Source organism: Cricetulus griseus, chromosome 8, assembly GCF_003668045.3.
Source record: "Cricetulus griseus strain 17A/GY chromosome 8, alternate assembly CriGri-PICRH-1.0, whole genome shotgun sequence".
In the NCBI taxonomy this organism is placed as follows: domain Eukaryota; kingdom Metazoa; phylum Chordata; class Mammalia; order Rodentia; family Cricetidae; genus Cricetulus; species Cricetulus griseus.
In genome coordinates, this window is record NC_048601.1 from 94,905,457 (window position 1) to 94,925,801 (window position 20,345).

At 47.5% G+C, this 20,345-nt stretch overlaps 1 protein-coding gene across 1 annotated transcript in view; it reads right to left on the reverse strand.

Annotated features, from left to right (window-relative positions):
- Positions 1 to 20,345, reverse strand: part of Dpp6 (dipeptidyl peptidase like 6) — a 652,844-nt gene that overhangs the window by 42,804 nt on the left and 589,695 nt on the right. Inside the window, exons 13-16 of the mRNA XM_035448706.1 lie at positions 18,390 to 18,497; positions 16,253 to 16,344; positions 15,060 to 15,107; positions 12,983 to 13,101 (exon numbers count right to left, since the gene is read on the reverse strand). Coding sequence (XP_035304597.1) covers positions 12,983 to 13,101; positions 15,060 to 15,107; positions 16,253 to 16,344; positions 18,390 to 18,497 — 367 coding nt within the window. The remainder of the gene's footprint in view (positions 1 to 12,982; positions 13,102 to 15,059; positions 15,108 to 16,252; positions 16,345 to 18,389; positions 18,498 to 20,345) is intronic.

Genomic DNA, 20,345 nt, shown 5'->3' on the forward strand with positions numbered 1-20,345 from the left:
GCCTTCGGCTGAGCAGCACTCTCTGGCTTGAACACTCGCCTCCCATCTCTTTGCTGTCACGTGGCATCTTCCTCCTGCTGCCTCTCCCTCCTGCTTCTTGCCTGTCACTGACCAGCCCCTTCTCAGCTGCCTACAGCATTGCCTTAGCTTTGTTTCTTGGTGTTGTGATAAAATGCCCTGACAAAAGCCCCTCAAAGAAGAAAAGGTTTATTCGAGTCACAGTTTCAGATTATTGTCCTGAATTTCAGGGAAGTCAAGGCAGCAGGGACCTACAGTACCTGGTCAATGACAATCAAGAGTTGAGAGAATAAACGTATGAATGCTTGTCCTCAGCTCATATGCTCTCCTTTTCATTTAGTCCAGGTCCAGCCCATGAAATGGTGCTGCCCACATTCAGAGTGGCCTTCCTACCACAATTAACCCAGTTAAAAAAAAAAACAAAAACCAAACCCTCACAGACGCGCCCACAGTCAACCTGGTCTAGACATTCCATCACTGAGACGTGATTCTACTTTACTTAAAGTTGACAGTTTTCAACTTACAGGGTTTTCCCCCAGACTGTGCCTCTTTGTACCTTCATTCTTCTGAACCGTTCACAGGTTCTCAAAGCCCCACCATGAGGGAGAGAGAACCTGGCCTGAGCTCTAGGGACATGTTGGTAACCTGCAGTCAGCCAGTCTTTAAAGGTTCCCCAATTTTTTCTTATTCTAGACTCTGGGCTCCCCCAGGGCAGAGCATCCCCTCCACCCCCGTGTTTCATTTTTCTCATCATCGTGTGTCTGACATCAGATCCAATGTCTGCATTGGATCCATACAGAGGGTACCACAGAAGGCCTTGTCTAAGCCAGGGCTCAGTTCTCCATGACCCCCAGGGAGTCAGACATATCCAGTCAAGGTGGTGATGTTTTACAGGGGGTGGGGGCTGACTCTAGGAGATGGGGAACTTTGCAAAGCCCAATAGGGCTTCCTGTGAAGACCAATGTGTAGGGCTGCAGTGCCCTCTTGTGTCCAGGCTGTACCCAGGGCTTCCAGCAGGTCTTAGATTTCTGCAAAGATTAGTTTCACTGTGCACAAGAGACAGTACTGCTTGTGCTTCCTACACCTGTGTGCCTCTGACATGCTCATGGCTGGGAAGACCTGGCTCTCACCCCACCTACTGGTGCCATGGGACTGACTCTGTCATCTGTGAAGAGTGTGTGTGTGTGTGTGTGTGTGTGTGTGTGTGTGTGTGTGTGTGTTGCCTGCTGGGAAGGGAGAAGGTGAGCACTGCCCTTGAAGAGATAGATGCTCTCCAAGCCATTCCACATGTGTTGAATCAGTCCTAAGGGTATCAGCAGCCCTGACCCACATCTAGTATCTGGGCTTTCGTAGAGTTTGTGGGATGCAGTGGCAGAGTGCCCTGATATAGTCCCCATAGGGGTATCGTGTTATGATAAATCTTTCCACCAAAAGCCGCCCAAGTTCTACCGCCACGTGGGCGGTCTCCACCAGCCGCCTGAGTTCTGCCCGCCTCGTGGATGGACAAAATAATACACAGACTTATATTAGGTACAAATGCTGCTTGGCCAATGACTAGGATTCTCATCTGTTAGCTCAGTCTTAATTACCATAAATCTATATATTTTATAAGACTTATCTTATAGAGGATGCCTTCCGCTGGCACCTTCTCTTGCCAGTGGCTCACAGTATCGAAGCACCCATAGTACAGAATGCCTGTTTTTTTTAAGTGTCCTCTCTCACTTCCTTGAGCCCTTCAGAGGCAGTGGTGCTCTGTCATCTCTTATCCCAGCTCTGTCTTCACTGTCCACACACAGAAGCTTCTCAACAACAAGCTGGATGTCCAAGGAAGGGGAAGGTCATGGCCTGCTCAGGGGAAACATGGCCACTGCAGAGGTGCCGGCCACCCACTGAGTGTTCCACCAGGCAGGTCCTCACATATTCAGGAAGCTGGATTGCACGTGCCTTTGCTAGGTCACATGGTCAATAACTTCAAGTGAATTTAATTTGTGATAATGAAGACAGACAGAGAGATGCATCAGGTCACTGAGAAGAAATGTCAGCATCTTGAGCTAGTTGGCCAAACAGCCGTATTCCTGTTTAACTGAGGGACAAGTGATCAGCTAACAACCAATACAACCAGAGGATCGTGAAGTTCTGATGTCAGGGAAACATGGCGATCACAGTGTGACTCCCTGGTCCTCCTAAGCTTTCTTGTCATTAAAAGGAAAACCTGAGCTGGGCAGTGGTGGTGCACACCTTTAATCCCAGCATAGCAGGAAGATCTATGTGAGTTCGAGGCCAGCCTGATCTACAGAGAGTGTTCCAGGACAGCCAGAACTACACAGAGAAACCCTGTCTTGAACCCCCCCCCCCAAAAAAAACCCAAAAAACCTGATTAAGGCAACACAATGCTTTGCTCACTCTAAATATGGAAGACTCCATGGACTTTGCCATAAGCTTCATCTTAAGAGACATAAAAAGAAAGAAAGGAAGGAAGAAAGAAAGGGAGGGAGGGAGGGAGGAAAACGTAAAGGCTTCTCATTGAAAGGAAATAATAAATCATTTCAGAAACTAGCACAGATGAGCAAAGAATGAGTTGACATTTTCTTCAGTGGATCAGTGTCCTTTTGGAATTCCTTTTTGGGGATGAATCTCAGTGGCTATGTGCTAAGCTAGCATGCACAAGTCTCATGTAGCCCGGGTTAGCCTGTAACTTACTATGTAATGGAAGACAACCTTAAACTTCTCAATCTCCTGCTTCTACCCCAGTGCTGGGATCACAAACATGAGCTATCATGCCTAGTCTTTTCAAAATTTCTGTCCAGTTTTCAGAGATCCTGGGTTACTGACGTGTGTGGCTATCCCCATATGGCACATGTGGCCATCCCCAAATATTGTGGGTTGTGTGTTTCCTACAGGCAAGGCTGCCTCCTGCATGCTCACAATATCACCACATAATTACCGAAGCTAACATGGCACACCAAAGCAATCCCTTTCTATTTGGGTTTGGTTGGCTGTTCCTGTTACAGCCAAGGCTCACTGAAGAAACCAGGTCTCATATGGCCACCTGGCATTCCAGCTCAACACCAACTAGGTTTTCACTGGAGCTTTCTTCTATGGCCTCATTTTTCAACCTTCATGCCCAATGACAAGAAACTTTGCTCTCATTATCACTAACATTTTAACTCATTGAATCCACCCGGTGAATGAAAACACTTCCAGCTGTGTGTGGTGGCACACACCTTTAACTCCAGCACATGGGAAGCAGAGGTGGATATCAGTTTGAGGCCAGTCTGGTCTACATAGTGAGTTCCATGGCTACCAGGGCTACATAGTGGGACTTTATTTCAAAAAGGGGTATGAAGGGGTGGGGGTGACAGAGGTACAATACATTCAATAACCCTTTGCCCCTCCCTGTACCTCTCCCTCAGGCTGGCTCCCACATTCCATACCACATTCCTCCCTGTGGGATGCTATCTCATCACACCCAGGCTTGACTTCCACCCTAGTGGCACTCAGAGGTAGCTAAATACCCTTATCACTGGGGTGTACCAGTCATTCCATACTGGGCTGTTCTATGAGAAGGGCTACTCTGTCCTTGCCAAGCAAAGGCTTTAGGACTGAACTAGGAGAATCAAGGGGAAAGGAGGAGAAGACAAAAACCAAGGAAGGGGAAAGGAAGGAGAGGGAAGGAAAGAAAAGGGAGAAAGAGGAGATGAAGTTAAGGGAGGGAAGGAAGAAAAGAAGAAACAAAGAACAAAATTTCACTGTAATTTCACCATCCCATGTGTCTTAGTTAGGGTTTCTAATGCTATGAAGAGACACCATGACCATGGCAACTCTTTGAAGGAAAACATTTAATTGGGGTGGCTTGCTTACAGTTTCAGAAGTTTAGTCCATTATCATCATGGCAGGTGTCATACAGGCAGACATGATGCTGGAGAAAGAGCTAAGAGTTTTACATCTTGATTCACAGGTGACAGAAAGTGAACTGTTACACTGGGAGTAGCTTAAGCGTGGGAGACATTAAAGCCCACCCCCACAGTGATACACCTCTTCCAATAAGGCCATATCTACTCCAACAAAGCCACATCTTCTAATAGTGCCACTCCTTATGAGCTTATCGGGGCCAATTACATTCAAACTACCACACATGTTTACCTTCAAGTGTGTCTGAGACAGGGTGGGTTACAGTTTGACCTTTAAGTCTTGATAGTAACTCTAAAAACAGTAGACATTACCATTCAAAATGGAAACAAGTTATAACAAAACTTCTTACCATAGTTTAAATGACCCATTAACGAGTGAAGCCTACTATAATGGCTGTATTGTATCACAGTAACAAAAAAGTAAATGATACAGTGCCTGAAGGCACTGAGTTTGCAGAGAACTTCCTGAAATATGGAGGGGGAATTGAACCTATAGCTGGTGGGATGACAGGTGTTCTCATGTCTTTGGAGATAATCTTTAAATCTCTAGACACACAGTCTTACTCTGCTATTCTGCATACGCATCATTTGTAAGTACACTGAAAACATTTCTACTGATAAGAATAAAAAGAGGGTACAGCATCATATCCCTGAGACCTCGTCAGGTCACCCTCTGTAGCTCACAGGGTGGTGATTTTGTGTAGACCCAGTGGCAGGGTCTACAGGACTGAGTGACACTAGAAAATCCTCTTTGGCATCCCAGTGCCTTACTTTGAGTAGATATCATGTCACACTCTGGTCACTCGTGGGACAGATGTGGTCTGCAAATGCTTCATTTAGCAAAAGGGCTATCTTTCTTATTCAAGTTGGTAGCCCACATGTAGGAATCAGATTCTATAAAGAATCTGGATTCTGAGCATCTTCTGAAATACTGGAAGATTCAGAGAGCTGAGAAGTTACAGTGAGTGACAAACATGGGCTGGAGCCAATGAGTGGTTCTCTACAAACACAACATTGCCATTGTGTGAGCTGTGATTCTCTTAGTTCATCCCTTCCCCAGTGAGTAGCTGGCACTCTAGCTCTCTCTACAATGGAGATATAGGAGAAATGGAGTTCCAGGATGGGAGGCATGTGGTCCCTATCTTCTGCTTCTCTATTAGCATCAGTGGTGAGGCTTGGAATAGATTCTTCCTGTTTTAGCTACAGTAGAACCTTTTAAAGTTAAGCACTGGTAGACCCCTGCCACTGAACACAATCTGCGACATGCTGTAAGATAATGTCACCTAGTTAAGGAAAACAAAATCTACCAACTTTTGGATGGTGGTATAAGAGTTGGGCAGATATTCTGTTGACTAGGACATACTAGAAATGTTTGCTGGGAGAAAGCTCTTTGGTCTGCAAGCACTGTTTCCTTGTCCACATCACAAAGGTGAACTTTCCTAGTGATCACCACCTTTTCCTGCTACTGAGATACAACATCCAGATGACTGCAACTTAAGGGAGAAAGGGCTTATTCTGACTCAAAAGTGGGATGTTAACAGTGGCAGGAACTTAAAGGAGCTGGTGTTCCATCACATCCACAGTCAGGAAGAGTGAGCACTGGGTGCCTACTGCTGCTCTGTTCCCTGTCTCCATTTGCATAGTCCAGAATCCCTGCCAGGGGACAGTGGCACCCACAATGGGTGGGTGTTCCCATATCAATTAAGCAAGATAGTCACTTACAACCAATCTCACAGACATGCCTGAAGGCCCAGATCCCAGGTAATTCTAGATTTTGTCATGTCAGCCACTAACAGAAGCCAGTGCAATCACAGAGGAAGATGAACTTGGCATTGTCTTGGGTCAATGGTCAGGTCTGCAAAATACACAGTTTAATGACGGACTCATAGATGGACAGGTTTTGGACAATACTCAGAATCTATCTTAGGATGTTTGGATGGATTTAGTTTTTCATGATTGAAACAAACATTGGAGCCTGAGACCAGAGATAGTGATGCCTGGAGAAAGAACCTGTGTGGATCCTGGGATGGTCTCTATGGTGCTCTACAGAAGCAGCTGTTGAAGAGGCCATTACAGAGTCCTGCATGGTAGGGATTCTCAGTCATCCAAACAAGTCTAGAAAGGACTGTCGAGAGCATTCCTGTCACTGGTATCTGCTTCTGGCTTTTGGTGATGAGTCCTGGTACAGGAGCCTAGCAGTTCAGTGGTCATCACGTGCAGGTCACCCAGTGATGACACAGTTCCCCGTGCCTCACCATGTGAGTGGAATGTAGTTCTCCAAAGCTGGATCCATAAGCCAGGATCAGTAGCAGTGTCCAAGCATGCCCAGAGGCCTACAGGGTCCATAATTCTACATCTTGTCAGTGTGCTTTCATGAATAAAAATAATGTTTTATAGACCATTTTATCATCCTACATCACGAGTAGTCTCCCCTCCGAGTGGCACATGAATTGTCTTTGTTTCTAGGAAGTCCTAGGGCACAACTGTGATTTACAAAAAGATTTTATATTTATTTTTAATTCTGTGTGTGTATGTGTGGGTATGCATGTGCATTTGAGTACAGCTCTGTCGGAAGCCAGAAGAAGGTATTGGATCCCAAGGATCTGCAGTTACAGGTGATTGTGAGCCACTTAACAAGGGTGCTGGGAACTGAACTTGGGTCTTCTTCAAGAGCAGTGCATGCTCCTAACCAGGAGGCCACCATTCCAACCTTCTACAACTATGGCACTGAACTAGGACTGTACTGATCCTTGTCACTCAGACATCCACTGACAGAGTGTTCTAGTACACAGGGTGTGGATCTAAATGCTGGATCAAAGCCAAGATGGAATGAAACCTTATACAGGGAAACCCTACAAATGAATGGGGAAGATGGGTGTTCAAAAACGCCAATAGAAGTACCTAGACCAGGAGGGACAGGCTGGGCAGAAAGTGAATCAGGGTGAGGGGTAGCGAGAGTGAGGTGTGACCCAAGAGGTGCCAGGTGGGTGTCCATCAGCAGAGATGAAGATGTGCATGTCTCCTGTGCCCACAGGGGCTGACACAGCCTTGGGTACACTACTGGAATCTTGTGATGCTCTAGAATCAAGTCAACAAATATTCTACTTCTTCCACCATCACATGAGGTGGTCCTGATTGCACATTTATGTACACTGAAAAAGGAGAACACGAGAATCCTCCCTCTCCCTGCAGGATGATGGCATCAGGGGTAGAGTCTTGGGGGTGGGGTGATCAGGTCATCAGGTGACTCTCCCCAAATACTAATTCTGCCTTGATGTTGGACAGTCAGCCTCCACAGCCAGAGAACACTTCCAGTGGTCAGAAGCTGCCTGGTTTACAGTATTTTGTTATGGCAGCCTGAATGTGGAAAGGCTGCTGGGCAGAGGCCATGAGACAGGTCCTGCCTCTGGGGGCAGAAAACGCTTCCAGAGCCCCGAGGAAGAAGGCAGGCACTGTGGCTGAGAAGATTCAAGAGCTGTGCCTCAGAGGTCTTACGTGACAGTGAGGGGTGACAAAAGGGGTCAGTGGTGTGTTACAGGCATTATCATGTCTCCAGGCACTTAGTCCATCAGTGATTCGGGACAGAAGCATTACTGTAGTTTGCTTTGAATTTCACAAATGCTGAAGTTGGTTAATAAAAGCTATAGTTTATTTTTGTTTGTTTTACCATCAAGCCCTAATTGATAAGTCATATATTTTCTACCCATCAAAAATCTATTATATATTTATGAGTGTTTTGCCTGCATGCATGTGTGTGCACCATGTGCATGGCCAGTGCCTGTGGAGTTTAGAAGAGATCATCAGACCCTCTGGAACTGGAGTTATGGATGGTTGTGAGTCTTATGTGGGTGCTAGGAACCAAATCCAGGTCCTCAACCAAGGACCGCAACAAGCAACTTTTTAAACTGCTGAATGATCTCTTTATCTCTCTCTTTGTTTTTGTTTGTTTTTATGACACAGGGTTGTTCCTTTCAAGTACCAAGCAGAGTCCAAGCCTGCTTATCTCCCAAGGTCATTGCGATGGGTTTAGGCTGGCCTCAGACTCTTCACACACCTGATATTGTGCTTGAGCTCCTGATCCCAAGTGCTGTGATCCCAGTCTGCACTACCACGCCCAGCTCCACTCTTCTTCCAGCCATGCTCAGCAGGCCTTTTCTTTCTCTCAGTGCCTGGGCATTTCCCCATTAAGCCTTAGCCCATTCTCTGTGAAAGGTTTAGGCATTATGCTGGCCTGCCTCTGTTACCTTGCAGAATCCACTCAGGCAGTACCCTGGTCAGCCCAGGGTTCCATGGGAACTAAGTCTGCACACAGGTGCAAAGGACCCCTTTAAAAGACAGGCCCCGCCCATTTATGCTCTCCTTTCCACTCCTCCCCTCCCCTCTCCTCTCCTCTCTTCTCTTCTCTTCTCCCACCTATGCTCTCTCTCTCTCTATGGCGACCAGCCATGGCCATCAGCCATTAACCCTGTTCCTCTTTTCTCTTCGTCTCCCTACTTTGCCGGGCCTATAATAAACTGGCTAATATGTCTAATATGTCTCTTAGTCTCATGTCTCATCTTGTGTCTCATCCTGCCTTTTCTTTTATTTCTAATTTAAGCAAAAGAATAACACTCTGCCTCGTCTTCTCCCAGTCTCTACAGCACTTTACACTTCTCCAGTCCATGGGCCTCAGCTCTTGTTTTCTTGGAATTTTCAGCTTTATTCAGTTGTGTGTGCCTCTGGAAACCCACAAGCTGCCTGCTCTATGGTCCTCCTTGGTGCTGCTCTGGTCCCTATTCTTCCCAAAGGAGAAGACTTTATGGAGTGAGGGAATGTCTCATAGCAGACATCTCCCAATGCAGTGAAATCTGTGATCTTAGCACTTGGGAGGCTGAGGCAGGAGGATCATGAGTTTGAGACTGCCCTGGACTGCAGCACAGGCCTTTTCTGATGTCCATTCAGCAACATCTAGCAACACCTAGGGTTTTCCCAGGAAACTGGCAAGCAACCACTGTGTCTCGTCAATCTATCCAGTGCTCCATTTGAACTTCAAACAGTGACTTCGGTAAAGGTTTTAGGCCCCAGCATCTGGCTACTTCTTTTCCAATGCCTGCTCTCTGATCAGCAAGGTGGCACCTTCTGGAATCTGGGATGGCCCATCCAGTTTTCCCGAAGCTGGTGGAGGTGGGCTTCCTCTCCCCAGGGTACCCCTCCCTCATGCTAATAAGGCTTTGCACCCTGTTTCTCAAATTCGGGTGTTCGCTCACACTGGTCCCTGAAGATGCTGGTGTCAGTACCCTGGAGTGCAGATGATGAGGTGGGCTGTCACTCAGAGTGTGGCAGTCTGAACAAAGCTCCCTTCTGCTTGGGCTCACTGTCTACTCTAAGGTTCTACAGCCAGGTCACCTAATGTGAGTGAGCTCCACAAGAGGTGAAAGCTAGGAGAGCAGGGTGAGATCTTGGCATAACTCCTAACCCCATGACTCATGGTCATCTCCAGATCCTGGCTTTTGCCACCTCTACCATGTCTGGTGGTCTAGAATTCAAATTCTGAAAGTTAACTACTCCTTCCCCCAGTCACTCCTTTCACCAAGGGCGCCACACTGGCTTCCTCTTTCTGTGTTAGCTACTCATATTCACCATCAAAATTCCTCACTTGTGATTTGTACTCCCTCCCCAGAGGCTCAGGGACACTATTTATCTTTCATTTCTATATTCCTTCTGTAAATACCCAGAAAAGAGAGGAAATACTGCTCTGGGGGAAGCCATCTTGTATAGAAATAGATAACACGAAACACACTGTAGTCATTCCAACCAGGAACAAAGTCTGGCAGAGATCCCACAGTCAAAGTGATTGGCAACAAGAAAGCCTTTGTTACCATAGGAAGCTTTCCAGAAAGAAGAGGAGTGGACATATTTTAAAGGTGCTGCTGTCAGACAAAATGTCACTCCTTTAAATAGACATTTCAGGTGACGCATGTAGAACACACCCTCTCATCTTGCAGGGAGTTATACAGTCAGCAAGCGCCAGTGCACCACACTGGTCCAGGAATGGGGAAGGTGCCAGCAGGATGCTGAGTAGCTTCTTTACCATGGGAAACATCTGTTTCACGGTCACTGAGGAGTATAATGGTCTTGTTGGGTATGTTGCTGGGGGCTGGGCTTTCATTATAGATGAGGGAGACAATCTGAACCATTCATGGAACGTCTACTGAGGACACAGCCCACCTCAGGATTCCCCTCCCTACTGTTGGTATACACAGCCTCAAAGGGAATTGCTCCAAATGTTTGAGTGAGTGAACAGATGTTCTCACAAACCCACTAGCAATGCTCTAAGGAGCTGCAAGTCTGGTTTTAAACATCCACGTGGACAAATTCAAAATTAAAAAGGGCAGCCAAGGTTAGTGCCTCAGAAACTCAGTGTGAGAGTCGTCCAGAGGACAAGGTAGCTTACAGAGCCAAACCAGTCATGTTTATCAAATGAATGATTCCTTAGCAATGTTTTATTTTGTGCGTATGTGTATGTGTGTGAGTACATGGATGTCACAGCATTCTTGTAGAAGCTGGTTCTCTCTTTCCACCAATCATATGCATTCCAGGGACAGAACTCAGTTTTTAGTCTTGGTGGCAAGTGCCTTTGCCTATTGAGCCATTTTCTCATTCCAACCATTGTTTTTAACTCTGTCTCTGAGAACTGATATCGTCTGACATGTCTGAAGATAATGACATGCCTTTATCAGTGAAGATGCAGGTTACTTACTGTTTTCACAGCTCCAGAGCTACTCATGAGTTATTAGCAAATAATCGGGTACTTCCGCTTACACTGCTTTAGCAGAGAGCAGGGTGCTGGCTGCTGTGACAAAATCGAGAAAACCCACTTACAAAGAAGAGAGGTTTACTTCAGGCAATGGCTCCTGACTTCAGTTCATGACTGCTTGGATCCCTCGTGTTACAGTCTACAGGGAGCCTGAACATCAAGGTTGGAATGTGTCAGATGATAGCTTATTAGCTCATAGCAGCCTAGGAAGTGAAAGGGAGACAGGAAGGTACCAGGGTTCTAGTGTCCCTTCAAGGACATTCCCCCAGTGGCCCAACTTCTTCCTTTAGTCTGCATTCCCAAAGGTCCACCTCCCCACAGCTTTATAGGCTGCTAAGTAAGCCTAAGTATAGGACCTTTGGGATCATTTGATATCCAAAGGATAACTTTCTGAGCCACTCTGGAGGAAGATAGCAATGTCTGTGCCTGATCGAAAAGCCATGTGACAGACAGAGGTGACTATAGTCAGAAACCCTCAGGGGATATCTAGGCTGGTCATGCCAAGTCCTAGTCTTCATGCCTGCCTCTTTGTGGCTTGCTACTTTCTTATCTCAAGGGACTATGATGCCTTAGGGGTTTAGGTCTGTAACACTAGCCAGCCTTGCTTCACTCTGCAGTAAGAGTGGGTTAGGGTGCAGCTCCCTGCTGCTATCCCTGATGAACTGGGAGGTGAAGCTTATGTTTTAAAGGAGGTATCCATTTGTTCTCGGGGATGATCATCCCAAATAGGATAGACACATACCATGTGGCTGTCATCTCCTCCCTCAGACATCACAAATTAGTCTCTCATGACATCACCAGCTAATCCCTCATGACGTTTGTTTTCACTGAGCCTGGACTTGGCCTAGAATCCCACTCACTTTCAGCCTCATGGATAGCAACTTCTCTCAAAGTGAGGCTGATCTCTTGAACCCTGTTTTATTATTTTTTTGCTTACTAATTATTATCAATTATTATTATTATTATTAGAAAGTATGTTGTGCTCATAGTAGGTATGTTGCATAATTGGAAGCCAGAGATTGACACATCCTCAATCACTTTCCACCTTATTTTTGAAACTTGCTCTGTAGACCAGGCTGGCCCCAAACTCATAGATCCTCCTGCCTCTGACTCCTGAGTGCTGGGATTAAAGGTGTGCACCACCATCGCCCAACTTATTTCCCTTTCTTAAGGAGATCTGTTTGTAACCCTTGGTCCCTTATTCTATATCTAACCTCCGTGGTTCTACAGATTGTAGCTTGGTTATCATTGTCTTAACAGCTAATATCCCCTCATAAATAAATTAATACCATAGCTCTCTTTCTGGATCACTCTGGATGATTTTTTTTCTAGTTCCACTCATTTGCCTGGAGTAATAGGTTATGGAATCTCATTGGGGACAAATTCATGAGATGGGTATTGATCCTCTAAAAATGGGAACTAGACTTGCTCAGAACTAGAAAGTGATATCACAGTTTGGACACCTTAGTCATCAACAGATATGGGAAATTGAGTTCCCACTGTGGCACCTGTCTGAGAGGCACAGGGGTTGGGGGCTTGGCACAGGAAGCTTCAAGGCACTAACATGTTTTAGACAGCCTGCACCAGGATCACCTTCATCTTAGAAGAAGGTTGGGGGCCTCAGCTTTTCAGGTGACAGCAGTCAAGACAGCATATGTTCCTGAGCTGTGCAGGAGTCAGTGGGCTATATAAGACACTGCCAAACAAAACCATTACCTCTACCTATGACTGCCAGGACTGTCATCTCTGCCAGAGAGTGGCGCACACGCGCACATACACACACACACACACACACACACACACACACACACACACACACACGCGTGCGCGCGCGTAAAAACCACTTGTGCTTGGGATCAACAAATTGGGCTCTAAGGACTTGTATTTTGTATGTCTTTGGCTCTCTGAATAACCCCAATCCGAGATATTGGAAAATTGGATCTTGGGATTGTTTGACCATTTTTATAAACTTATAAACAGCATAGATTCAGTTATGTGCTAGGTACCATAAACAGCTCACAGCTTACTGTTCTTTTATGGGCAATGGGAGGTGGGTTACAGGTCAACACAGAGAACTCCCCACCTCCCCATGAACTTTAGTCTTTGCAAGATGATGTGGTGAGCACAGCCTCACTCATGAGTAGTGTCCCTGGTCCTGCAGTCTGCCACGCACTGATCACACTCATTTTGTTCTGTGTGTGCTCCTGCCCGCAGACCTCAGCAACCACCTGAGACAGATGGAGTGACAGCCACTCACCCTCACACTTGAGCAGGAAGTAGTCCATGTTATGGCTGAAGGAGGCACTGAAGTAGGTGCAGTTCTCCACTAGGTCGCAGGACAGACACTGCCTGTTGAAGTCATCGACTGTGTTGGCGCTGGAAGAGCAAAAAGCCAGTGAGAACAGAGGCAGGAATCAGTGATCATGGACATCGAGTCTGAGTTCCCCAGCAAGGACCTCTCCTCCGAGGCTACCTTGTCACTCCTGCTGCTAATGCCTTAGGCTTTACTCCCACCAACATCTCTTTCCTGGAAGCCTTTCCAGCCCACACCTCCTCCAGACTCTGGAGACCTCTCAGTCCTTCCAGCCCTGGGTGGCAGCTATTTGACCACCTGTGAAACTGCAGGCTAGGTGTGACCAGGGTGTGGAGACCACAGTTATAGATGCCATTGCCTAGTCTGGTCATGGGTACTATCACATGGTCGTGGATACCATTCATTATCTGGTGGGGGTCATGGTTACTCTCAACTGGTGCTGTCAAGGGTCCCCTCACCTGGTAATGTTGTGGGCACTATCACCTAATGAAGTCATGCGTGCCATCACTTTGAGTAACCATGGGTGCCTACAGTGGTCATGGGCATGATCACAGGGAACTTTCTACCCAAGTGAGTGACTCTCTGAACAGGCAATTGGCAATCTGTGAACAGAGGAGAGTTCCATATTCCTTGAGTGCCAAGTACATTAGGAAGGAGCTCTATGAATGTCAAGGAACTAGTATCGACTTCTTCCAGAACCCAGTTCTCCTGACAGCAGAAGGGGGGTGATGCAACTTCTTGCTTGGGGATGAGGGGAGTGAGAGAAATCAACTATAGATTCCACATGGGACCGCCATGGTCAGGTTTAATCTAGATCAGAAACTTGCTGTCTTCACGTGGCACTGGGAAAGTTCCTCTCTAAGCACAGCTTCCCGAGAATGGAGATGTCATGGGAGAGAGATGCTATAGGTCACAGGGAAGGGGCAGCAGGCTGCCTTCCTGATTTTTATATAGCGGGTAGCCTGACTTTCATGATCACAGTAGGCCCATAGTGGTGAACAGTCTACAGAGAGAAGTAGGTCCATGATCGCAGGGCCCTGCCCACTCATGCCAGCCTTATACTCAGCATGGAATCCACCGGTGGAGGGAAGACCTCTGTGTGCTGGGGACTTCTCTAGCTTCTCTGGTCCACACTGCCAGCCAGAGGCTCCTTCCAGTGGCCATTGTACATTCAGGCAGCAGGCACCTGCAGCTCTCCTAGTTAAGAAGTGTCCAGAAATGCCCATTGTTCCTCCTCCTCTCTCCCAAACTGGTAGGAACTAAGTTAACCTCAAAACAAAGTCCTCTCCCATGAGATCAGTAAGGGACAGTTAACAAGATGAACTGTTGAGAGGGTGATCTTAGACCTGGTTCCTTTCTGGGTTCCTAGCATATCCATCCATTTCCTATATTATCTGAGGTTGTGGAACTTGGGCCATGACCTCACAGAGCCAGCATGCCACATGGAGGGAGATAGCAAAGCTACCAGCCTCCTCTCCACTCAGTAACTGGTCGATTCTCAAACCAGACACAGCTGTCTTCAAAACACACATGTGAGGGCAATCTGCCAAGGTAACACTTGAATATAGGAGCAAGACAGGCAGAATCCAGAATCCTTCAAGAAGAGAAGAGAATAGAAGACACACACACACATACACACACACACACACACACACACACACACACACACACACACAGAGAGAGAGAGAGAGAGAGAGAGAGAGAGAGAGAGAGAGAGACAGAGAGAGAGAGAGAGAGAGAGAGAGAGAGACAGAGAGAGAGACAGACAGACAGACACACACACACACAGAGAGAGAGAGAAAGACAGAGAGAGAGAGAGAGAGAGAGAGAGAGAGAGAGAGAGAGAGAGAGAGAGAGAGATTTGGCAATTTGGCCAAGCAGAAACAGGACTTGAGGCCTTGGGTCTTGTGGCTTCTGCACTTCTCCACACTTTGTAATTACTCAGCACCACTTGCTGCCTCTGATCTGCTACAGAGCTGTGATCCTGTGAGGCCACCCTGCCGGCATGGGAGTCAGTTACCTGTAGAGCTGTCGTCTCCGTGGCAGGTCCTCTGTGCTCAGGAAGTAGCTGTGGATATGGGGAAGGCGTACATGGTTAGCTTGCCTCAGGGCACATGCTCAGGGCACAAGCCCCACCCTAGCATTTTCACAGTGCCTCTAAGGGACCGGGACCAAATGATGAGCTGTGCTCATGTTAGGTCGGGCCTCACTCATGACCACAGCAGGGGAAGGCCAGAGGGACACGCGGTCAACATCAGGCACTGGTCCTGGCCCCGATGCTCTGGGTCCTGATGCAGCAGTGAGGGCAGTGGCGGTGTGCACCTAGATGTGAACATGGGGTTTTCCCTAGAGTTAGCAGCCTCCTGAGGGGCAAGGACTAGAGAAGACTTTATATGATCCCATAAAGCCCGGTCTGGGGAACGCACATCTGCCAGTTTCCTCCTAAGCCTCAGAGTTCAGAAGCAGGGCTGGGCCTGGACTCCTAAGGAGTGAAACCTGGCTCCATCTGGGGACAGCAGATTAATTTCTTTACATCTTTGTATTTATTTTTAAGTGTGTATGTGCATGCTTGTGTGTATACAGGTGAACATGCGTGCACTCGCCTGTAGAGGCTATAGGCTGACCTTGGGTGTCATTCCATCTGGTTTTCTTTTGAGGCAGGATCTCTCATTGTGACTTGGCTCACTGATTAGGTGAGACTTGTTGATTAGCAAGCTCCAGGGCCCCTCTTCCCAAGCCCTGGGATTACAAGCACAAGCCACCATGCCTGGCTTTTAATGTGGGTTCTGGGGATTGAACTCAGGTCCTCATGCTTGCACAGTGAGCACTTTAACAATGGAGCCATCTTCCCAGCCCATGTCTTAGTTTATTTTTAAAAGGGCAATCTGACCTATCCTAACATATAACCACAGTATTAATGAGATCATGTTGGAGCTGCCCTCAGCCTGTGTCAGGTCTACGGAGACTCAGTAAACAGCTGTCACAGAGCAACTATCTCTGTGAATCCATGTCGCCTCACTGGTCTGTGCAATCTTCCCTTTGTCGTCGTGCCTTGTACCTTTGGGAGTTGGCTGAGTCAGTACCTGGGCTCACATTGAAGCTAAGGGTGAGTGCTACGATCTAGGGGGCCTCTTGCAGTATGTTTGACTGAAAACAAGTGGGTCTGCTAGCAGTAAGAGGCAGCTCCTGGGCCCAGCCCCAGTTTGCACTCACATTTTATTCCGTTTCTCATCATAGGACAGGATCTTGGTCACATCCCAGTCCCCAGAGGTGATGGACTGGATGTTGTCATTGCTGCTGTTGGGCTGAAATACAGACAAGATGTCAGGAGGGAGACACTGGGCTCCAGCTTTGCTGCCTCATTCTGGAGCCTGTCATCCGCCTGCTTTCTGCTTCTCTTCTGTGTGGCTCGGCTTGAAGTCAGCATCCTCTGTGATGGGCTCTGATGCCCACCCCACGGTCTGAGTGTCACTGATGACAGTATCACATGGTTCCTCTGCAGGGCTTGTTTCTGGCACCTCATTTCACGTTCTACAGATACACACCTAAGGCCAATGCCCTTGTGAATTTAATGTTTGTGTTGGGACCCAGGATGAAGGAAAGAGAGTGTGTGGGGAAAAGGATAAAGTCAGGCAAAACCAGGAAGGAGTTGAGAGGGATGAACTCAGTGCAGTTCTTCTGTTGCTCTCTGTCATCCTTTCTGGGGTCCAGGTGCCACAGGGACTGACTGTGACTCCTGCTCAGCTGACATACTTCTCAAGTGTCTCCCAGAGCCCTGAACTGTAGTCACACAGAACCTGCCATCATGGTACCAGGTATAGACAGCATTTAAATATTCAGGTGAGATGCTGAGGCGCAGCTGTGGGTGGCTGTTCTGAGTTGCATGTGCTCTGGAGAACCAGAGTGGATGGGATAGAGCCTGGCTCAGGTGATTCAGGGCAACACCTGGGACTGCAGACCCAGTAGCAGGCCGTGCATGTGTGTGTGTGTGTGTGTGTGTGTGTGTGTGTGTGTGTGTGTGTGTGTGTGCGCACACGCATGCACGCGTGCACCTGCGTATGGGTGTGAATTCAGAAAGGCAGTGCAGCCTCAGGCAGTCCTTGATTTGGAAGCAGAGGCCAGGCAAGAGTGGGTGCCTGGAGCAAGGTGGGAACCATTTTCTGATGGATGCTAAGGGGTTCTCAGCAAATTCTGATCATCTGCAGGAATTTGGAAACTGGGGCTGAATGCAAGCATCAAAAAATTTTAAATCTTACTTGAAATGGTCCCAGTAAGAATGTGAACAAATCAAATCAGGTTTTGGACATCTTCTATGTAATGTGATTAAGTGGCTAGGAAATGAAATGACTGCCTAAGATGGTAGTAGCCATCATTCTCACTCAAGGCCTCTCAGGCCCCTTCTCTCCTCCTCCCCAGACATTCCTTGAGGGATGATCCTGTTGTCTTTCTTCTGGGTCCACATCATACACATGGGCCTCCTACTTCCTATCCATAGTGTTTCCAGACAGCCTTCTTCCTAATTACATTTTATATACTTTCCCCCAATTCTCCATCACTTCAGTTATCTTTAAAATAAAACCTGCACAAAGAAGATGGGGTTGGTGACACAGGGCCAAGCACATCCCCATCGCTCCCACCGTCAGTCTCAGGGCAGAGATCTCAAAATTCAGCATTCAGGCAGCTCTTCCTATAGCGACTGTGCCTGCAGCAGGCATTCCCAGAAAATCCACTCTCCTGCTCAGCAGCACTTATCCTAAGTGGCCTGACCAGGACAGGTGAGTTTGAGTGGCAGCTATGGTATCATTAAGGTCAAGGTAGAGGCAGTGCTGGGGTTAGGGAGAGACTCATGAAGCACATAGGGCTTGAGGGAAGGGTGGGTGCCAGGAAGGACAGACAGGTACTTGTTCTGTTTTGTTTTTGGGTTTCTCTGTGGCTTTGGAGGCTGTCCTGGAACTAGCTCTTGTAGACCAGGCTGGCCTCGAACTCACAGAGATCCACCTGCCTCTGCCTCCGGAGTGCTGGAATTAAAGGCGTGTGCCAACAATAGCCTGGCAGACAGACAGGTACTTAGTGGTCATCTTGAATCCTCATTGCTATCCACCAGTGAGTCCCCGTGTCCCTCTGTTGTTGCTAGAAATGTCACATCTCATGTTCATGTTCTTGAGTATTAGTAGAAAATCTAGACTCCAGTCACTGCCCTGCTCAGAGCCTCTGTATTTGGACAAGTGCCATGCTGCCTTGGTCTGCGAGCATCAGCCTCCCAGGGCTCCTTGGAGTCCCGAGAAGGGTGAGTGTGGACACCCCGAGGTCAGCTCCGATGGTGCAACAGCACAGAGGGTAGTGGATTTACCTGGGATGATGACACAGTGATGTGGTAGAATTTCCCCCGTCCCCCCTGCGGGATGGCTCTGACAAAGAAAAACTTGCGGCCATCCTTGGAGAACACGGGCTCTTCATTCTGTGGACAAAGGTGGCAGGCCTGTCAACACAAAGCTACATGGGATCATGAAGAGTGAGTGGGGGAAGGGGCACCCTCAGGTGTGATTTCTAATGATGGAGGGAGCTGAAGAGTGAGCCTGTGTGGGCTTCACTCTCTTTGGGGCTATAGAGCCAGACCTTTGGTTTTCTAAAAGCAGAGGGAGAAAGGGGCACCCAAGTTCACAGACCAGATGGCTCATTTGGTAAAATGCTTGCTCTGCAAGCATGAAGACCTGGGTGCAGACCTCCAGAACGATGTGAAAACCAGGGAGTGGCAGCAAGGGTGTGGATGTAACCCCAGTGCTGTGGGAGCAGAGATAGGCAGATCCCTCAAGCTGGCCAGTCAGCATAATATACTCGGGAGCTCCAGGTTTAGTGAGGGATCCAATCTCAAAAAGTTAGGTGGAGAGCATCTGAGGAAGACACCCGACATCAACCTTTGTCCTACACACACACACTCACACACACACACACACACACACACACACACACACACACACACACACAGACAGACACACGGACACACACATATACATACATACACACACACACAGACACACGGACACACGGACACACAGACACACGGACACACACACACACACACACACACACACACACACACACGTATGTACGCACACCTTTGCATGCCTGCACAAACATGTACATACACCTCACCCCCCCACTTGCAGATCACATCCCAGGGGCAGAGTCAGACAACACTGTTGCCCACAGTATGCAAAGATCAGTGAAGAAATGGGTTTGCACACACATCAATCCATCTCATGAGTGGGAACTAGACCCGGGGATACACTCTGGATTTCAATAGTTGCTGTGAAAGCCTCGAGCATGCAAAGCTGCTGGACTGACTTCTGTCTTACACCAGCTCAAAGGCAATTGGGAAGAGTAGTCACAGACCCCACTTTTCCTTGCCTAGTCCTGTCTTCTATTCTTTTCCTTAATAAAATCTCTCCCACACTGACTTATCCATTGAGGATGCATGCCAAATGGACCAATTGTGTCTATTTCAAAATGCAGACAGCAGAAAGAGTCCTTCTGGGCCTGGTTCTCACTAGGGGCATCCCCAAAAGGCAGGTGCTAGGCAGTGTATCAGTACGAACAACACTCACTTCTCCCTGAAATCAACTCTGGGGTCAACAGCTGGATGTAAGGCCCGAGAGGTAGCCTGTTACCATGCTCTATTCCTGGCACCGCAAGAGCTAAGCAGGCAGGCTCTTGCAGTCCTTAGCCTGCCGTAGTGGGAAGTGGCCACTCCAATGGGCACAGAGTGCTTTTTGGTTCAGTAGCATCTGAACTACACTCTGAAATCAAAGTTGGGAGGTTTGCATCAGTAAACGCCAACTAGCCGGCTCCTCCAATTATGGTGAAGGTGTATCTATATTGTAATTCAAGAAGCTGCCTGATAATGCAAGGATGAGAACAAACAGTAAACAAACGCAGCTGGCCCAGGAAAAACTCATTTCCCCACAGTGAAGGAACACATGCAAATACGATGTGCTCAGAGAAATGAACCAACATGTGATTAAAATGACATTTAATCTTCATGAATATTTGCAATAAAATGAAACCTTTAATCTGCAAATATTGATTTTTCTATTTAGAGTTGGGAGTGTGGTATTTAACAGGAGAGGGGGTGGAAAAGAGCAGCAGTTAATTTGGCTTTTTAGATGGACTTCTGTTTGCCAGCGATGGGATGGGCAAGGCAATAGTCTCCTAGTTTTCTGGGGGAAATGTTTGCACTTTGGACAAAGATTAAAAGTAATATGATTAATTCTGGACAGAAGCATTGTACACATATTAAGGAGGCCTC